Source organism: Pseudonaja textilis, chromosome 4, assembly GCF_049901715.1.
Source record: "Pseudonaja textilis isolate UNSWEBS1 chromosome 4, rPseTex1.2, whole genome shotgun sequence".
Classification (NCBI taxonomy): Eukaryota; Metazoa; Chordata; class Lepidosauria; order Squamata; family Elapidae; genus Pseudonaja; species Pseudonaja textilis.
The window spans coordinates 50,868,037-50,887,945 of record NC_141993.1 but is presented as its reverse complement, the minus strand read 5'-3'; the positions used below and the strand labels follow the sequence as shown (position 1 = coordinate 50,887,945).

At 35.8% G+C, this 19,909-nt stretch overlaps 2 protein-coding genes across 10 annotated transcripts in view; one reads left to right on the top strand and one right to left on the bottom strand.

Moving 5' to 3' along the window:
* Nucleotides 1–1,527: 1,527 nt before the first annotated feature.
* TCTN3 (tectonic family member 3) lies at nucleotides 1,528–15,899 on the bottom strand. Of its 3 annotated transcripts, XM_026701258.2 has the most exons (14): nucleotides 15,635–15,899; nucleotides 15,351–15,477; nucleotides 14,461–14,582; nucleotides 13,736–13,866; nucleotides 13,344–13,452; nucleotides 11,799–11,917; nucleotides 9,398–9,433; nucleotides 8,961–9,035; nucleotides 8,720–8,845; nucleotides 6,956–7,051; nucleotides 5,239–5,336; nucleotides 4,114–4,279; nucleotides 3,613–3,738; nucleotides 1,528–3,378 (listed from the first exon to the last, which is right to left on the bottom strand). In XM_026701258.2, exons 1-14 carry the CDS (start codon nucleotides 15,861–15,863, stop codon nucleotides 3,148–3,150), a joined length of 1,791 nt encoding a protein of 596 aa, XP_026557043.2. In that variant the 5' UTR covers nucleotides 15,864–15,899; the 3' UTR covers nucleotides 1,528–3,147. The 3 variants fall into 3 exon arrangements, with proteins under 3 accessions (XP_026557043.2, XP_087789083.1, XP_087789084.1); XM_087932957.1 differs by lacking the exon at nucleotides 6,956–7,051; XM_087932958.1 differs by lacking the exon at nucleotides 8,720–8,845.
* A 27-nt stretch (nucleotides 15,900–15,926) lies between these two features.
* The window catches only part of ENTPD1 (ectonucleoside triphosphate diphosphohydrolase 1), a 55,823-nt gene continuing 51,840 nt past the window's right edge, over nucleotides 15,927–19,909 (top strand). The window contains exons 1-3 of one of the 7 annotated variants that reach the window (XM_087932960.1): nucleotides 15,927–16,059; nucleotides 16,733–16,761; nucleotides 16,865–17,060. In XM_087932960.1, the coding sequence (XP_087789086.1) occupies nucleotides 16,925–17,060 (136 nt within the window). In that variant the 5' untranslated portion in view covers nucleotides 15,927–16,059; nucleotides 16,733–16,761; nucleotides 16,865–16,924. Of the gene's footprint in view, nucleotides 16,762–16,864; nucleotides 17,061–19,909 lie in introns of those variants that run through there. The other 6 variants (XM_087932965.1, XM_087932961.1, XM_087932962.1 and 3 more) reach the window with 6 other exon arrangements.

Sequence of the window (19,909 nt, the reverse complement as noted above, 5' to 3'; positions counted from 1 at the left end):
TCCTACACTTTTGCTAAATGTGAGAACAGTGGCTCTTGCTACTATAAATGCTAACTTTTAATGGGAAGGAAAGTATATGTATTGTACAAAGGAAAAACTACACCTGGAAGGATATACTCTCACCAGCATTAATGCTATTAATGCTATGTTATTAAAATGCACCAGTTTAAATTTTGTAATTTAAATTTTTAAGATAAAAAAGAATGACTTCACATAAAAGTAATCATTTTGAGGGTTATGACAAAAAGGCAGAAGTTTTTTTTTAAATAAATACTTTAATTAAAATACTTACAAAAATTGCAGACCAAGTAACAAATCATTTTCATCAGCACTGATCAATCAAATCATCCTAAATTGACATTTCAATCCAATTGTTTAAAAAATAGTTTCTAAAATCCAAACCAGTAAAATACAGGTTAAAATTCCAATCCAACTTACAATTTTTGAAGATATAATAAAGATTTTATTGCTTTCATTAGACAATGTTAAAAAAACTTACATTGCCATGTTATCTAATATGTAATTTTGTAATAAAATCTGAAGCCAACAATGCACACTAAAACACAAAAAAGGATCTAACTCTGGGTGATGTACTTAGCACCCTAAGAAAACAGGAAAAAAACATATAAGTAGGAAAATCAATGTATATAATTGTCAAATTTCACTTTTCACTTTCACATCTCAGAATATAGTTCATACATGCTGAAATAAGGTATCTCTTATTTTATAACCTTTCTAATGGTGCTAGACAGTGGTATTTTATTTGATTTTCCTTGATGGAAGCTCATAGCAACCTACCTTTATAGACATATATAATCCAAAACGAAGCTTCATAAAGATTTATAATGAAGTAACATTCTACACTCTTGATCAGTTCTTTGACTTAAGAAAAATTGCATATGGGAAAAATTGAAATTAAACTAAGCAAACTTAGTAAACCAAGTATGATTATGCAGAGAGATATCAGTATCTTTGCAACAAGTTGGAACCTTTCACTCAAGTATCCCAATATTGGTTTGAGATTAGATGTGGACTATGCACCTTATTAATATGCTCAATAAAGTTTCATGAAAGCAATAGTTGGTGCATACATGTTCAAGAGAAATTGCCTTAATTTCTTACCATTTGGAAAAGCAGCCTATTTATATAAATTACTGTTGCATTTGAATAATATGAAAAGGCAAATGTTTGAACACAATTGCTGAGCACAGATACTCCAGCAATACTTATAACTCCATGTGTTTTGAAAACAGAGAAGCCAGGCTTTTGGCCAAGCGCTGTCTTATTGCATTCCAACTGGAAAGTCATAAACTGCTAACTCTTCTATTTGGACTCTGAAACTAATTTTTTCATACAATGTCCTTATTTTAGAGTTGACAAGGTAGAAGGTCACTGTATTTGTTTGCTATATGATTCAAAAAGATTCTGAAATTTAGCTGGAGGTTTGATCATCATAGCTACAGTATGAACTTTTTCCAAGTAAAAAAGCTGAATAATATGTATATGAGAATACATACAATACAAAAAAAAAGATTAAATCCAACTTTATTTCAACACATTTTTGTACATACAATATGAATTTCTTTTGCTCTAAAACCCTAAAAACTTTTCCAATTCGTATCTTCATCAAAATTGGTTTGATGTGGAGAGGTAATTCAGTCTCCTATATATGCATGTTTTGATAAAACTAGTAACACTTTAAAATGCTTGTTATTTTATTCATTCCTCTTGTGAAATTAGCTTAAACCTATTTTATTAAATTATCTTAAAGGGTCTATAGATCCACAAGAATCCATTACTATTCTGAAATACTGAATACCTATAGCTAAGTAAATCGATTGTGGAAGTGCATTCTGATTTAGTCCCTGATAATATCCCTTGTTTCTCAAGGATATCATTCATTCATTCATTCATTCATGTGGATTTAAGATAAATGTAATTTGGTACCAAAAAGATTTAAAGACCTCTATGGTTTAAAATATTAAAGAGTGGCTAGCATTATTGTTTATGGCTGCAAAATGCTAATAATCATTCATAAGAATTCAATTAATTCAATTGCTTGAGCAAAGGGAAATTCAAAGTATAATTACGGAAAGAAAGCATGCTAGAATTTATAACACTATATGAAACTACAATGATCAATGATATAATTTGTCATATCCACTGAATGCTACCATTGCAAAGCATACATTTGCAAATGTAACTTTATACAACATAGTTGATAATTAAAACATTGAAACATGAGTGGAAAACTTCATAGATTACAACACTAATAATAACACTTTTGTGTGTGAGTGTGATTTTAATGAAAATATTCATTAAATCTTTTCAATTTAAAGAGTGATTCTGGTATTAAGGCACCTATATAGATTTATATATAGCTTTTCATGTTTCAGGTTCACTCTTTTAGGAAAGACTGGAACATCCTATAAATGAAGAACTAGTATTCTAAACAACAGCATAAACATTGTTTAATTAAAATATTAGCTGTTAAATAAAACCTATGAAGCTAAGTATTTGTGTTAATTACTGAATTGTAATTTATCAAATATCTCAATCATATTCCTAATAGGAAAAATGTATACTAAAATTACACGATTCTTCATACTTTTGATATAATTCATCTTGAAAAAAGATACTAAGAGTCCATGATTAAAGAATTTTTTTGTCACTTGTAATCTAAAGATGTTCAAAGCTAACACACCTTTAGGCAGAAGAAAGGCAAGGAGTTTCACAGAAAATTCAGAGGTTTCAGAACACAAAAAAGAACCCCTGCCACTGTCGCTTTGGACCCCCACTTTAACATCCCCCAGGTTGATAGCAAGTCTGTCACACACAGCCCATTCATAACCAAAACAGCAATCGCTTATGGAACAATTACTGTCAAGGGCTAAATATTAAATATTATGCACAGCATACATATGATCAATTCATTATGGACTATTGGTTTTACAATATGTCTACTTAACCTTCCATACAACCTTGAGACTGGTTGCGATGCGTTTCAATTATCTGACACACAGATGTTCAGAGCCTCCCTCCTTTAGGAATTTAGGCAGAGAATTAGCCATTCTCTTCAGCGCTCTATCACTCATTGTGCAATCATTTTTGATACCATGTTACATGAAATGCTATTCTTTTTCCCTATTAGAAGCTCACCAATATTCCATAAAACATTAATGACATAATCAAAGTGCCCAATATGTTGCGTGAACCATTCACAGCTTCATTCAATGCCATTTTAAAAGGAAAGAAGAAATCAAATGGAAGTTTCCTATAAACATCAGGTTGACCATGTGATGACTCCGGCCATTTGGTAACATCTGTGAAGGTAACTGTACTTGTCAAAGGCAACATGTTCATATACATACCCAGAGACTGAAAGAAAACAGAGCATATAACATTATTTAGTTACTTCATATCCAGTGTTTTGAAGAAAGAATGAAGGGAAAAGGATAGGAATTAAATGTAGGACAAAAGCCATAATACAATTTGTTCCATTTTGCTTAACGTAATATGTGACTTTGGGTTATTTTTACTTATTCAACAAACTGAGATTAAGCAAATCATGGTTTATTGTGACTTTTGAATTCAGCATTATCTGAAACTAACCTTTAGAGGTCTGCAAAGGTAATAATACCGTCCACCCAACACTTGAGCTTGTGGGTTAGATAAGAGGCCCACAGTAGCCCATATCACTTGAATCTCTAGGGAAATAGGAATCATACAATGCCCATCCTAGGAAAAAAAAACACCAAAATTTATGTAACAAGAGCCCTAACACTTCCTGTTGACAATCATAAGATCAGAATTACTGCAACATTTACATTCAAGTACAAAACATAATTCACAATACTACAAAGGGATACAGAATGTTCTGTCATCTCTATCTCTCCATTCATGGGAAGAACAAAACAATGTACAGCAGGCACATTGGGTCCAGTGGAAAAAAGGTCTTTCTGAATACAAAGCTGCAAATGTACAGTGACTGTAACAAATTATTCCTAGTTTGATACAGCTGAAAAAATAAGACAAGAGTATGTTTTGGTACTTATGACAAAACATGTATTACGAATTGGAATAGATGGAATTGGATGCTCTTTCTCACATTACCTGCAACTTACACCTCTGGGTAAAAAATCTGGTCCATTGCTCTGGATGGTCTGGATCAGCATTGCCAGTTATGGCCAAATGCCCGGTGCTCAGTCCTCCTTGGAAGGCTTGGTAAAATAGCTCCTGCAAGTCACTACAATTTCTTTCCTCAGGTTTGAAGGGTATACTGCAAAAGACCAAGCCGCCACATGTCACAAATATGAAACACATAAAAAATTAGTAATTAGAGCAAAAATTACTCCTATTAACACAGTGAGAAAGAACTACATGGGAAAACTAGCTAAGTTATAAAGGAAGGACAACACGAAGATCCAGCCCTTTTAGAACTGGAATCTCAGAAAGTAATTGTCTGGAAATATTTATACATCAGTTCTTCAATGGTCAGTGAACATGTAATATATGATGGAGACAACATTTAGCAAAAATCTTCACTTTATGTGCCAAATCAGATATAGTACATCTGAAACCTGATGCCATGCCCTTGTTGGAGGCTGATTCTGTGGGGGAGATTGAGCAGCTGACAGGGAGTGGGAGTGTGGATACAGTGGCTGTGGAAGAAACAGGAGAAGGGCACAGTCTGGCTGGGCATTCAGAGGAAGACCCAGGGCCATCCCCTCTTCATCCTAGGACACGCAGGGCGGAACGGAGAAGGGAGCAACGTGGCTTATGGGAGAGGAACGGCCTTGATCCCCTTCATGGGCTGCAGCTGGGAAGACTGTTTAAAAGGGAAAACTGCACATGGCAAAATTGCTGGAAGCAAAACATGCATTATCTTTGTCGAGGCTTATCTGGGTTTTGGCGTCTTCCCAACTGTAGGTGCTATGTTATCTTTTGGAAGTCTGCAATTTATCATCCTGGCCTGTCGTGTTAAGTACTTCAGCTTGTGTTGGTTTTTTTTTATTTCTAATTATCTTTACTTTGGATTCAAACTGCATTTCTTCCCTTCATAGACTGTTTTTGGAAGAGTTTGATCTCCAGCCAAGGATAACTGGACATTGGGGGCCAAGTTGGAGGCGTTAAAGGGAATTTATCTACTTTGGTGACTTCATTATTTTTGTGCCATGCCCTGGGTCATCACACCTGAATTAGAAGAGCAAAAATGTAAATGTCTATATAAAACGTTACCTGAATTGGCAGCCTGTTCTTACATTCTCCCCAAATTGTACTGTAAATCTCTCAGCTGCTGAGCACTGGCCATTAGCTTGGTTCTGTAAAATGGTTACCTGAGGAAAAGGAGTGTTATGAAACTAAACGAGAATATAGTGGAGCCACAAAAAAAAATTACAGACTGATACTAGTACCAGATACAACTTTTATCTATTATTTGTAAAACCATGATGTGAACGAATTTTGAATAATAAAACAGGCTGCTTAAGCTTTAAAAAAATCAACTCAGTGCCTTGCTACCCTGTTTCTCCAACAATACAGCCTCCCCCAATAGGAAGTCCCAGCATGTTTTATAGGCATGAAATGAAATTAAGCCCTTCCCCCCCAAATTAAGACCTATATTAAAACATGCGAAATGGGGGGGAATGGGGGGGGGGGGCTTGCCATTAGGAAGTACTTTTGTTGCACACCCAGATATGGTGCTGCCTGCATTGACCCCGATACAAAGTGCCCCACCAATGCCGAGGTCAACATCCAAGCTGTCGCTGCCCGCCCGCCCAAAGATGCAAGGGGAGGGATTAAGTTACCCCTGAAAAGACGGCCTAGCCATTTTTTCGGGGCTCAAAAAAAAATAAGACCCGGCCTTATTATATGAGAAACACGGTAGTTTAGGTCAACCAGTAAAATCCTTTCCTGTGAAGATTTCATTATTCTTTTGGCAAACCCTCATTTAGAAAAGTTTTAAAGTGGTAAGGTAGCTATCAGGAATTCCTCTATATAACAAAGAAATAGGGAAGATTGGCAACGACCAGCATCTGGAGTACAACCAACTATTATATTCACAAAATTATTTTTGTTATTAAAAACTCTGACTGGTTGATATTAGTATTGCAATAATGTGTTCTCCTATGAATGTACTGAGTATTTTGCATGTATTTTTATTGTAACTGAAATGTAAAATTTATTGCTAAGTGATAATATATGATTTCCCTCATTCCAGTACCCACGATTACAGAATTGCCAACTAAGGATATTCCAAGTGAATCCCAGTTCTAAACATTTATACCACTATAAATTCAGGTTTTTAAGGTGTTACAATCTACTGACTTTCTGTAATAAATAACTTGGATACACCTCTGGAAAACTGTATATATGCAGATATATCAAATACACATTTTGTATACTGTCATAAAATTAAGAATAGGCACATCCTACAGTCCTACTTCCCTTTTGACTTTATAATAGATACATAATTTCTTGTTGATGGGTTAGAAAGTTTCTTAAAATTGTGGTATTGATATCAAAGAATAAAAAAACAAAGATATAGAACCTCCCAGCCCCACCCCAGAAAAAAGAAAGGAATGGAAAGAAAAAGAAAAAAGTATGGGATTGCACTCATACAGTTTGCTATTATCTAAAACTAAAACAAGTATTGGAATCACTGGATCAAAAGTCTATTACAGGCAACTGCTGGTTTTAGATAATAAAGAAATGACAAGCAAGTAGGTAATACTACACTCTTACTAGAGGTTTTGGGTAAAAATTGTATATAGTTTCTTAACTTGGTTCCAAAATGTGTTATTTGCATACAACTATGTGTTAATTTCAAGAACTGCAGGAACAGGAAACTTGTCTTTATTATGTTCTTGGTTAATAAAAGCTTCCAATGGACAATCATCTAAAACTTATACCCACACATCCATTGACAAACTTAATTTGGAGCAAGAAAGCATACATGTTGCTGGATCCCTCTATATAAAGTTTTTAGTGGCGCTCCTGTGATATAGCCAGGATTTCCACTTCTTCGTTTGGTCAGAGGAGGTCTTCTACTCTGTAAGAAATAGAAAAATGGCAGGGAAGGGGTAGAGAATGTTACATGTAGCATGCCAAAGAAATGGGCCTGACGTTTCTCAGATCAGGCCATGCATGCCCACATTTCTGTTATCCAGTACACCTTTAAAAATGCCCAGCAGGTGGCAGTGTCCAATTGACCTTTTTAGTACTCAGGACACTAATATGGAATCCTGTACCAGGAAAATTGAGAAATATCTTGGAAAAAATGCAATAACAAACTACTCTCCTACTGTGGGAAGAACACTGCCTGTAGCTATGTCTGTAAAGGCGCTACATGTAAAGAAGACTTTTTTAAAAGTAAAAAAATGAAATGCCACACAAAAGTGGATTGCAAGGCAACTCAGAAATTATCAACCAAAAATGAAACAATAGATCTTATAATATCAACTGAACATCCGTGGATGAAAGACATCCATATGGAAATTACAGAGAATTGGGAGAAAGCAAATAAATCATAAATTATGTTTGTCCAAATTATCAAATATTGAGAAGAAAATAAGGATTTGCCCAGAAATGTTTAAGTCACTCCATACTTCTGGATTTCTAGAGGTCAGATTTTAGGCATATCTGAGTTTCATACCCACCAAATATATTTTTAGCCTTTTTTCATCTTTACCTGCTGTGCAATTGATACACTGTATTTAAAGTATTTGCCCAATTTTTCTACTTAAAAAGAATCCCAAAGAGCTTTAATATGACATAATTGTTTATTAAAAGGTATTTTAATGAGTTATTTCAAAGCTATCTAGGCTAGTGATATAGACACTAAAATATATTATAATACTTGAACAAAATCATAAACCAGTACAACAATGAAAACATATGAAAAGCATACAGATAACAAACAAATCCCTCTAGATGAAATGTGCATGTGGAGTTCTTAGTGCTTTTTGAGCTTGTTTGTTTCCTTGCAGACATTTTGTGAGACTAGGTAACCTCTTCCGTGGTAGAAGGGTGGGATTTGCTCTCTGTATATCTATAGCAGCTCACTCTGTAAGTGCTGGTAGGGAATATTTTTCTTCTTCATAGTTCCTTAATTAGGCTGTTATTTACTGCTTGATTGTTTATCTGGATTTAATCCCTATGTCAACCCTCCGAGTTCTGCTTTCTATGGGTTCATTACTTGGAACACTGACATCCTGCTTATTTGGGAAATTGATTACTGGTGAGGAAGTGTTGTGGTCCATTGAAATGTTTGTTGCAAGAACTCACATGCATTTGAGCAACATGTGGATTGCAATTTTTTTCCTGGTAATAGCCAGCCAGATAGTAATGTTTCCAAAACAATGAATACTTCCCCACTTCAATGTCTGCAAACATATTTAAAATTGCCTGCTATTCTATTACGAAATAATTAAGAAGCCTGAAACTTTGGTGGAACAGAGAGGAATGTACACTTCTACACCATCCTTGCAGCAATTTTCCAGAATGCAGATCTTTCTGCAATTGCATAAAGCCATGAAATTGATATGGAACCATGTCTACAAGCTTGCTTGGTGCTAGGGTTCATTTATCTTATTTATACAGAGTCAAAGCTATCGAGATGCACAACAAACACTAATCCAGAAACTCTTGCCGCTGGGTTAAGTACAGTAGAAAGTTTAGTCATATACTTTAGCCCAAATCTGAAGATATAAGTACTGACCCCAAAATGCAGAGAAAAATGTTGTTGTAATGTGACTCCTGGATTTCCAGAAATATTGGTCAATTTGAACTGAACGTAAACCTTTTGGATTCCATGGATCCCATTAAATTCTATTTCATAATTCACCTAGAAGTACATCAAACAGATCAGTAAAAAAATATGTGCTCATGGATAAGCTTTAGTTTATTCCCTCTCTTTTCTATTATAGGAAAAAGCAATTGTTGATGTAGCTAATAAATACCTCAGAAACAACATTGTGGCATGTATTACCATTCAGCCCAGGAACTGCAGGCTCCGAATAAGGGATAATGGGGACCTGGCAATGACCAAAACATATACTTAATTTTTTAAAAAATAACCTCACATGATTCCATAACAACCATTTAAATCAGAAAAAATGTAATTTCTAAAATTACTAAATTTCTAAAATGTTAACATTTCTAAAATTACCCCACATAATTTTGCACAATAACTCCCTTGTTTGCTTACCTTCTGAACTACTGATCCTAATCATTGTCATGGCCAATGTAAGTAATCCAGTTTCATTCCAAACCTAATTTTTTAAATATACCTAGAACCCAACTTCCTTTCCTAGTCCATATTAGTCCAAATAATTCCATGTTAGTTCAAAATAAGGTTTCCTTAAATTAGAAATGGTCAATAGTCAATATAATTTACCTCGAAGAGATGGAAATCACTAAAATTGACTGGGACCTGAAAAAGAAAACAAAACCCAAACTATAGATGCCTCATTTTGCCATAAACCCATACATTTCATAAATCTGAGGTCTTAATCTTCTTTACAGCCTAATTTTCTGTATATTTTTTCTCATTCTCTCAGTAGGAATGGAGGATTGTTTAGGAATACAGGTAGTTCTTGACTTATGACCACAATTGAGCCCAAAAATTTCCCTGATAAGCAAGACACCTGTTAAGTGAATCATGTGATTCTTAAACGAATCTGGTTTCCTGTTGTGGCCCGACAGTGGCCAGCGGAGCAGGCAGCAGATTCAGACAGTGCGGAGGTTGGGGAGAAACATGGGCCAGTCCTGGAGACTGGGGAAGGCTCTGATGAGTGCTCTGCATTGGAGGCAGAGATGGGGCCAGGGCCGCCTGACAGTTAACAGTTGCCTTCAGAGTCAGACATCAGGGAGGCAGAAGTACAGCTAGAGCCTGTTCCCAGTGGGCACATGCGTAGAGTTGCCAGACGAAGGGAACAGCTGAGGAACAAGGACTGACTTGGGAGTAAAGCCACAGGTGGATGTGAATGGCCCTTTCTCTAGAGTATAAAAGAGGAGCAAAAGGGGAGTGGGGCTTTGCAGGTGACAATTAGTTCATTCTGGCATGCTTGCCAAGTATCGCGGTATCTGAAAGATATAGGCCTGGTCCCTCTCCAAGCCTGATAAAAGTTTGTAATTGGGAAGTGTCATGAAAGACTGTTGGCTGGGACTGTTGGAGAGGAAATTCATTGTAAATCAAATAAAAAGGCTTTATTGGGACGAGGACTCAGCTTCGTGTTGTTGAGGGAAGTCTAGGTCAGAACACTTCCCCTTTATCAGAAACTCACAAATGGTGATCACGTGACTCTGGGATACTGCCACCATCATAAATACATGCCAGTTACCAAGCACTCAAATTTTGATCACATGAGGACGAGGATGCTGCAAAGATTACAAGGGTGAAAAACAGTCAGAAGTCAGTGCTATTATAATTTTGAAGGATTAATAAACAAATTATTGTAAGTCAAGGACTACCTGTACCCAAGTTTTTCTATGAGGGTATAGATATAACAATATTCTGATTGTTCCCAAAACTTGTCACAAGTGATCTTTGAGGAGCAGGTTATTCTATAACTAAGTCATGCACAAACAATTAATTCTAATCAGAGGTTTCACTACAAGGAGCTGTTCTTTCTACTTGCTTTAGTGCATAGAATTATTAATATCCATGTTTAGGTTACAAGATGAAATTTACTTTGAGAATAATAACATTTAGTTCTTTATTAAAACCTAACAATTGCAAGAAAGTAAAATAGAGATTTTATAGTTAAAATAACAATAAGTAAGTGTTGATCCTACATACTAGTATCTAAGTTCTAAGTCTCCTATTTATATATACTTTTACCCTCTAAAAACACTAATGTGGAGAAAGGGCTTAGGCTGATGTGACATTCTTGATATTAAGCCTATGTGCGTTTCCATTTTCTATTTTACTTGTATTTATTATCTTTTTCCTGGTCTGATCACATTTTTAAAATATAAAACATCTTCCAAAGATTTAACAAGGGAAATAATTATCTTTAGAAAAGTCCATGTCAAATCAGGACTCTTCCCTTAGTTATCACATAACTTCACAAGTGCTGTTGATAATACAAACATTTGTTGCAACTAATTATATGTATTATCTCTTTTTCTAGAATGCTAGTGTTTCATATTAGTTGATATAATTGTCTTTTACAATAATATTATATACATTTTTATAGGACTTGAATTCCTGCCAGTAACAGGCCAATAGATAATATATTTCCCCAAAATTCCAATTTTCTATGGAAGAAAGTAGTCACTAAATTCACCTGCTCCTCCTTTCTTTCATGCTTGAAAAGTACACAGGCTTACTTTTACTAATAAATATGCATAAGAATCCATTGAAGTTGGGCAGCCAATAATCTTAAATTAATAAATAAAATAATAACAAAAATGATAACCCTTTGGACATCCTCGGCATTGACAAATTCACCAATCAATTACAAGCAAAAGGCAGTTTTACTTGGAACAGCTTACATCCTGCATCAACATCCACATTTGCCTATCCCAGGTCCTTGGGAAGGATTCGAGGCCGGCAAAAATGCCAAATTCAGTCTGAACATCTAGCTGACTGGGCAATGAACTGTAGTAATAATAATCATGATGATAGCTCTAACAACATAAAACATTAAAAGCTGCCTGTCCCAGGTTCTTGGGAAGGACTCGATAGATGGATAAAAATGCCAAATCCAGTCTAAACATCTGCTGACTGTGCAACGAACTCTAATAAACAAAATAGCAAAATAATAGGCTTAGTGATAGGTCAGATTTTACACCTGCAATACACTGAAGTTACGATAATATGAAGCTGCATCCAATGCAGGGTCAGAGGTACAACTGCTTATCAGGTCAGTGAAGATCCTAATACAGCTGGTAGTTTTACTTTCCAGGAAACCTAAGAAATGAACACACTGTAAGAGGTAAAGAAAGACAAACAGGAAAAGTTGACTTAAGTGTTCAAAAATGCAGTTTACATGTTTAACAGTTATAAACAGCCAAATTCCAGAATCTTATTTTTTGACAATGTCACCTTCACAGTTACAGTACATCTTTTATAAATTTCAGATTGAGCTTTGTACTTTGAAAGCTCTGACTACATTGTGACCTGGTAGTGTCACAACAATAAAAAGAGGATCATCAACACTTTTATAAATATCTATCTTCAGAATCTGCGTATCAGACTACATATCTTATTGGAGAAGCTTGTGCCTGACTAAGCTTTTACTTTCTACCAGAATCTGAGACTCCATCTGGAATTGTGCGTTGTTCTTTTTAAATTGAGTTGTATTTCTATGTAAGACTGCTTAGGAACCATGTTGCTATTTATCTCTCTCCTAAAATGCCAATCAGTAATACAGTAGAATCTCTGGTCACAACCATAATTCATTCCATAACTTTGGCAATTTCTTCATCTTCTAATGTCTTGTCTTCAGGAATTTCTGGGTTGGGGTCGTGTTTGATCGTCACCCGAGTATGCGTTCATGACCAAATTCAAAACTTGTGAATTTTCTGGTGGAAACCCGATTTGGTCATGGTCAGAAGTGTTCATGACCAGAGTATCTACTGTACTCAAGAATGACAATTAATAACACCCTGAAAGTTGACTCAGGGGTTTTGCTCCGACTAACATTTAATTTTCCAACCTGTCAGTACAGTGCTGGCAATACAGCATTTCTTTCCAAAAATGTTAGGTTGTATCTCAATATATCATATGAACCTAGCCACGGGCTCACAATTAAGATTAGTATGTTCCATCTACCACTTCTTCTTCTGTCTTATAAATTTGCTCACCCTTCATTTATCAGGAATCAAATAATGTATTTATTTTTACTAACAATTATGCAATGTTAAAAGCACTACAGTATATGGTGGCTTCTTGAAAAAATACAGTTAATCCTCACTTAACGATATTTAATGACAGCAATTTAGACTGGCATGGTGTTATAAAGCAACATCCCAATTTACACTGGCAACTTACACTGGCAGTGTAAGCAGTTTTGGTGTGCTATCATTAAGCAGATAGGTGCAGTTGTTAAGCATGATGTCATATGATCACCTCCTGCTGGCTTCCCCTCTGACTGTGCTTGTCAGAAGCTGGCAATGAAGGTCACAAATGGTAGTCACAGGACAGCAGACTGCTGCAATTATAATAATTGCAAGCTGGATGCTAAGAGGACCAGTTGTTAAATCTTATTCAGTGCTGTTATAACTTTGAACAATAGTTAAACGAAGCATTAATCAAGAACTACTTGTAATCAGTTACCAAATCCAATAAACTTTGTGATCTGTTACTAGAACTTTGCTAAAATCTCAATGCTCACCAGCAGGATTCTCATCAGTGCAAATCTGACTGGTTCCAATGCCCACAGGCTGCTTAAGCACACTTAGCGTAGATGATTCAGCATAATAAATCTGAATTTGATCCCCAACCTGAAATGAAAACAGAAGAGGTAAAAAAGACTAATTCCCAGAATAGCCCATACAGAAAAAGAAGTTAAGCATTAACTTGATTTTTTTTTTAAAGCCAACATTTTTCATCTATTTCATATGAGTGAATTTTTAAATAATCTTACATTGCAAGCTACTAGGCAAGTTTTACCTGACTGAGATAAGGAAGACGGCTAAAATTACAAAAATCTAAATCTGGTCTGCTTCATATTTTCTCACTATTAAAATTTCTCAGAATTTTTTTTTTTACCAAGAACCAACTCACTTGATAAAAGGCAGATGGAGAAGACCAAACTTGTTCTGGAGGGGTGAATGATGGCCTTCCATATTGTGCTGAAAGTACTGGAAAATTTACTGTTGTTACCATCTGCGGCACTTGTAAATAGTTCAGTGTAGCTAAAAATAAAATACAGGTAGGGGAAGCATAACAATAACATCACAGCGTTAAAAGGGGATCCCATATTGCAAATGTAATAAATGTTTTTCCCTCTCTGTATCTTTTTTTAATCTGGGCTATAAGACCTAGTAGTTTTTCCTGTTTGTTGTCAATGGGCTTGTCTATACCTTTTCTGTCATCCTAGTTGTCCATCTCACTGGTTTAGACCAGAAGCATTTGTGCATCTATGCAAAAATGGAATAATGGAAGAAAATGTTTGGCGAATAAGGTATAAGGAGATTGTATTCTTCAAATCAAAGATCACTTGCCCTTTAACAGAAACAAATCTACACAATGACAAAATTAGGGTCTTGTAACAGACAAATTGGCTTTATTTATGTGGCTCAGAGTCAAGTCATTTTAGTACCAGAAAATAATTGGCTATGAATTTCTGAAGCTGTAAGTTATAATACTACATAAACAAAATCCATTATATTGTCCTTTAATGTCCAGAAAATAAGCATAATGGTTTATATTTCTATTCCTAAAATTAGATTCAGAGAATAACTGCAATCAAAGAATGTAATTTGTTGTAGACAAAAAGCCAAACTTACAATCATTTAACTGCACACAGAAGAGTAGTACACATCCATCAGGACCTGGAAGGATTTCAGTATGGAAGGGAGTGTTATTTCGGAAAATCAGGGACTTTTCCAAACACACCTGACTCACAGCTCTAAGGAAAAATACAAATACAGAAAACTATCTTAAAGAACATTGTTTATAACAAACTCAGATTAACAATATATATTGAACAATGGCTTTCAAAACTTACAGCTAAATTCAAGTTATTTGGTTTTTGGTACACAATAAAACTTAACATTAAAAGCAATTAAAAAAACTGCACCTCCAATTCCAAAACTGTGCTTTTTTTACACAAAAATATTATTCCAATATATTTTCTAGATACATTTATTTATTTCAATTTAAGTATTGCCCAACTCTGAGCAGTTGACAATTTAATATACAATAGACAATTACAGAACAAAATGGCATCCAGTCATTCTGTACAAAAACACATCTAATAAAATTCTCCATTCATATTAATCCTAGGCCTGGAAAAACAGCCAATCCTTAAAATTTTACAGAATGCCAACAGAATGGGAGTCACCTGGATTTCATTCCAGGAGGCAGATATTGTCACAAAAAAAGGCACACTTCCTAGGTAGAATAGATAGATAGTACTGTTTAATCAAAAGAATCTGGAGGGTGCTAACTCTGGCCAAGCAGAAACCATGGGAGATACGACATCTCTCAAATAACCTAGTCCTATGCTATGTACAGCTTTATAGGTGATGACCAGCACCTTGAACTGCACTAGAAGCACCGGTCAATTCACAAAGCAGAGGTGTCTCCATCACTGTCCATGCCATTGCCTTCTAACCAAAGGCTTCCAGTCTTTATAGGATTGTCCAGAAACCTAACTAAAATCTCGGTATTTCACCTGGTACTGCCTGGAAGGCAGAAAGAGAAGGGGCACCCAGGGGCACCAAAGTTGCATTCTGAACCACAGTGTGAATCACAACAGCAATTGATGTCGCAGAAGCCTGGATGCAGGTCACAGGGGCAGCCTGAGAAAACATTGGTGGGAGAAAGCAGCAGCATGAGCAAAGATTTTAAAAACAAAGCAAAAAAGAAAAACCAAAAAAAGTCGGTAAGGATAATTCGCTTCAAAGAAAAAAGGGGCACGTGCCTTTGCGACATAGCCCAGACTTCCTCCCAACTCACCAGCACTTTCTTTTGTCTGGATGCCGGGAGTCCTGCTTGGCGGGGTCCTACTCGGGGGGATCCCACTGGGGGAGGTCCCAGGGAGGGACGTTTCGCTGGGGGACGTCCCAGTGGGGGACGTTTCATCCGTGGAGTTTTCCGCTTTTAGAGTGACGTTGTCAGTCTCGGTCTTCGACCACAACTCCGATGACAATAGTAGCAAAGGGAACAGGAGTCGCCACGCTGCCATAACAAAGGCATTTCTGCGTTGCTTAGAAACTGAGTCGCAAAGATGTGACGTTTACCCAGAAGCCGACAAAACGTCACGCTTAACGTGCTTTCTATAGAACTAGAAAATGATAGAGTCCATGATAGAGATGGGAAAATATCTTTGTATTTTGACGCCGCGCAGCTTTTATGGAAGTTGTGATTGGATAGCATAACAGGTATCCTGAAGAAGACACAATTGTAACAAAGACACTGTCGTAATACTGTCCTATAAAGAAAGGGCAGATCAGAGATGGGATGGATTTCGGTTTGTATATTGAGCAGTAAAGCTTTAAATGAGCCTTTCTTAAATCCTTTTTTCCCTATTTTATCATATTTTATCTATCCTTAAAATAACCTCTCGTTTGATTGCCTCTTTTTCCAATACGGGGTTTTGTTTTGTTTTGTTTTTGCTTACAGGATGATTGAAAATTCTGAAATAACATACCTGCATGCAATAATGAGAGAATTAATAGCTTTAAATCTGAGCCCAATATTTAAGTATTTCAGTTATTTAATTATTGCTATTGTTATTTTTAGGTTATGATTTATACCACCTGAAATACAAACCGACCTCTGCCCCATTTCTGACCAGCAGTTTTTATAGAGCACTATTTTACAATTCTATCATAGAATATTCTATCAACTTTAGCCAGCCTGTAACACAAAATATTTACAAATGCTTCTCACCCATAAGGTGAGGGGATTGAAATTAGGCTGGTTGTACCGTTTCTGAACAGCCAATTTTATTAAAAGATGTAAGTTTTGGTGAGCTGAAGCTCACTTCATCTGAGAAATATGTAGCATGTATATTATATTTTATTATCCCTCCAACTGTGCTTGACTCCGAAGATACTGGGATATAGTCAAGAAATTTTCAGGTAATAGTATGGCACTGGTTTCCCATTGTCTTCTTTCAGACTGCTTCTTTGACTCCCCAGTTTATCCTATAACCTTGTATTTCCTGCTACTCTTCCATTCAAGTACTAGGCAGACCCAGCCCAGCTTAACTTTCAAGACCAGCTACATTTACCAGATATCTGAATGGAGAAAGGAGAACAGACAATTCGAAAGAAGGACAGCTGGAAAGAAAAGGAGGACACTCAAACTATTTTAACTTTCTTGGCAGCTGCAACAAAAATTACAGCAAATACTGCAAAAAATGTACTTAGGCCTACAGGTATGTGAAATTACTTTTTCCAGTATCAGAAAAACTGATTTTTCAATGGTAATATTTTTCTGTCAAAAAATTATTTTCAAGAATACATATGCTAGCAATAACATTGAATTGATGATGATATGCTTTTCAAATTTTACCTTAGAAATGTAAGGCTAGTCATGCAGTCTATTGACTACAGACACCATAGATTTGAAGTGGCTGGATTGAAAGCAATTGCTAGAATTAGGAAAAATATAAATAACAAATCTAATTTGTCAAGTCTGTTGATGGATGAGGAAAAGAAAAAAACAGACTATTTTAAAGATCACAATATATGAAATTTTGAATCATTACTGTTGTAAAAACAGTTCAATTTAAAAAAAAAATACTCAGAAAGCTGAGACATATTTGATTTTAAGGCTGTGCCTACTGAACACAGGACATAAGGGCGAAAAAGAGAACATTCTTTCCTTTTGCCAGACATCTAGTAAAACTAAACCCAGGCAAGTGTTGATCAGGTGTTGTTTAATCTCTCCGTGCCATAGAATTTGTTTCTACAAGAGGGTGTAGTGTGTGATTCCAAGCTATCACTTCATTTCAGAAATGCTTGTATGCCAGAAATTAGTTATGATAAACAATGGAAAGTTATTGTGCTTTGTGCTAAAGATTGGTATATAGTGTGATTGATTTTTATATTTTTGGTTTCTATCCACTCTTATGATAATAAGTAATGCTTAATTATTAAAAGGATTTCATGTCACTAGCAACCAGACGTGTCATACAATTCTTCATCTCTCCTTAAATGAAGAGCATTCCCAGTTATTTTATCACAATTGATAACTTTTAATTTCTTACATTTTTATAGAGAAAATGTGTTAAAGGTAAAAGAAGAGAGAGCTGCCATGATGTCCTTTGATTATGCACATTAAGAGCTATCCATCTCAAAGCATTCTTTCTGTAACAAATAAAGAAGTAAAAGGAAAACAAATGGGTGTTACAAATGAATGACATAGGTGTCTCATAAAATTTTGTGAATAACATAAGAACAGCAATCTCAAATGGAAGCATTTTCTAGACATAGGCCCATGATGGCGAATCTATGGCACGCATGCCAGAGGTGGCACTAAGAGCTCTCTCTCTGGGCACATGATCCTTCGCCCCAGTTCAGTTCAGCTCTGCTGTGCATGCTTGCCTCCTGCCGGCCAGCTGGTTTTCAGGTCTCTGCCTCACTTGCACAGGGTGCACGCATAGGAGTCCCATGCGCACACGGGGGCTGTGGCTCACATGTGGGAGTCGTGTGCATATGCAGGTGGGACGCGTGCACAAAGGGCGTATGTGCGAGGACCAGGCATGTTGCATTTTGGGGGTGTGCATGCGCACATACACTTTGGGCACTTGGCGCCGAAAAGGTTAGCAATCACTGTCATAGGCCAAAGAAATATAGGGTTGAATGGGATTTCTATGGTTTTGTAATCCACCCTGCTACCCAGAGCAGAAATCTTTCAATCACTCCAAACAAATGATTCCAACCTTTATTTGAAACTCCCAAAGCTGGAGCAATCACAGCTTCTGGAGGCAACTTGTCCCACTACTTAATAGCTCTCACAGTCAGGAAATTCATCTTTATAAAGTTTGGATCTCTCACAGTAAAATTCTATCCATTGGTTCTTCTTCCCTAAGGGACTATGAAGAATAAATCTCTACTCTCTCCCCTGTGATAACCTTTCAAGTATGGGAAGACTGCTATTATGTTTTCTTTTAGGTTTCTTTAATCTAACTATGCCAGTTCATTTAAGTATTCTACATAGAATTTAGTCTTTATGTCCATTGCTATCCTTGTTCTTCTATATGCTCTTTCCAGTTCCTCAACATCCTCCTTGTATTGTGGCAACCAAAATGACACATTATTCCAGGTGCAGAGTGATCAATGCAGCATAGAGTAGAACTATCAATTCCCATAATCTTGACATTATATTGCATTCTAAGAAAGTCTCCCTAAAGTAGTGAATTGGCTTTTGATTGAATATTCATGAAATTGGCTATAGGTAGGGGAAGAAGAAAAATAATATTTGGGGTTGGAGGGATGGATGTTAAATAAATATAAATTTACAAAATGGGAGATAATTGGCTAGGCAGTTACATTTCTTAGAAAAACAAAAGCCAGGCTATATTAAAGAAGGAGTATATGAGATTCATAAGTAGTAAAAAAAAAGCAGTACAAATAGGTGAAGAAGTTTGCTTAAGAAGATTTTGGATTATATAGTATGTGGGAAAATATAGAATGAGGAGTTTGAATAACAAAAGATGGTTTCCAAAATAACATAGTTTCCATGAGAACTAGATAAGGCAATGGCAGTCTATTGGAAAAAATCCAGGATATGTGAGAAAATTGCTGAAGTTGCATGGTGCAGTAGTCAAGTTTTGCTAGAAAGTTTATATAAGTAGATCTTATGAGCCATCACATACAACAAACATTTCATGTTGGCATTTTGCCTTTATTTTTCTGAAAATCAAACCTAACCTAGTTACCTAGATTTTGAATTAGGAGTTATGCTGGGGTGTGTGAATGAGTTGAGATATTTTTTAGAAACTGAACTCTATATGTATTTTTGCTACATGTCTTGAGTCTCTAGATAAAAAGAACAAGTATATCTGGAAATAACCGAAGGCAATTGTAGGGAGGAGATGTCAGGAAAAATATAATAATTCAAGAATAATGTTTTTCTGTCTTGAAATTCATTTAATAAAGAAATGTTTTCATCCAACCCACTTGCTCCTGTTTAAACCTCTGAAAAGCATGAAAGAACATAGCATGAAAACTACTCAAACAATTGAGAAATACGAAGTTGCAACATTCAAGAGTCATATCA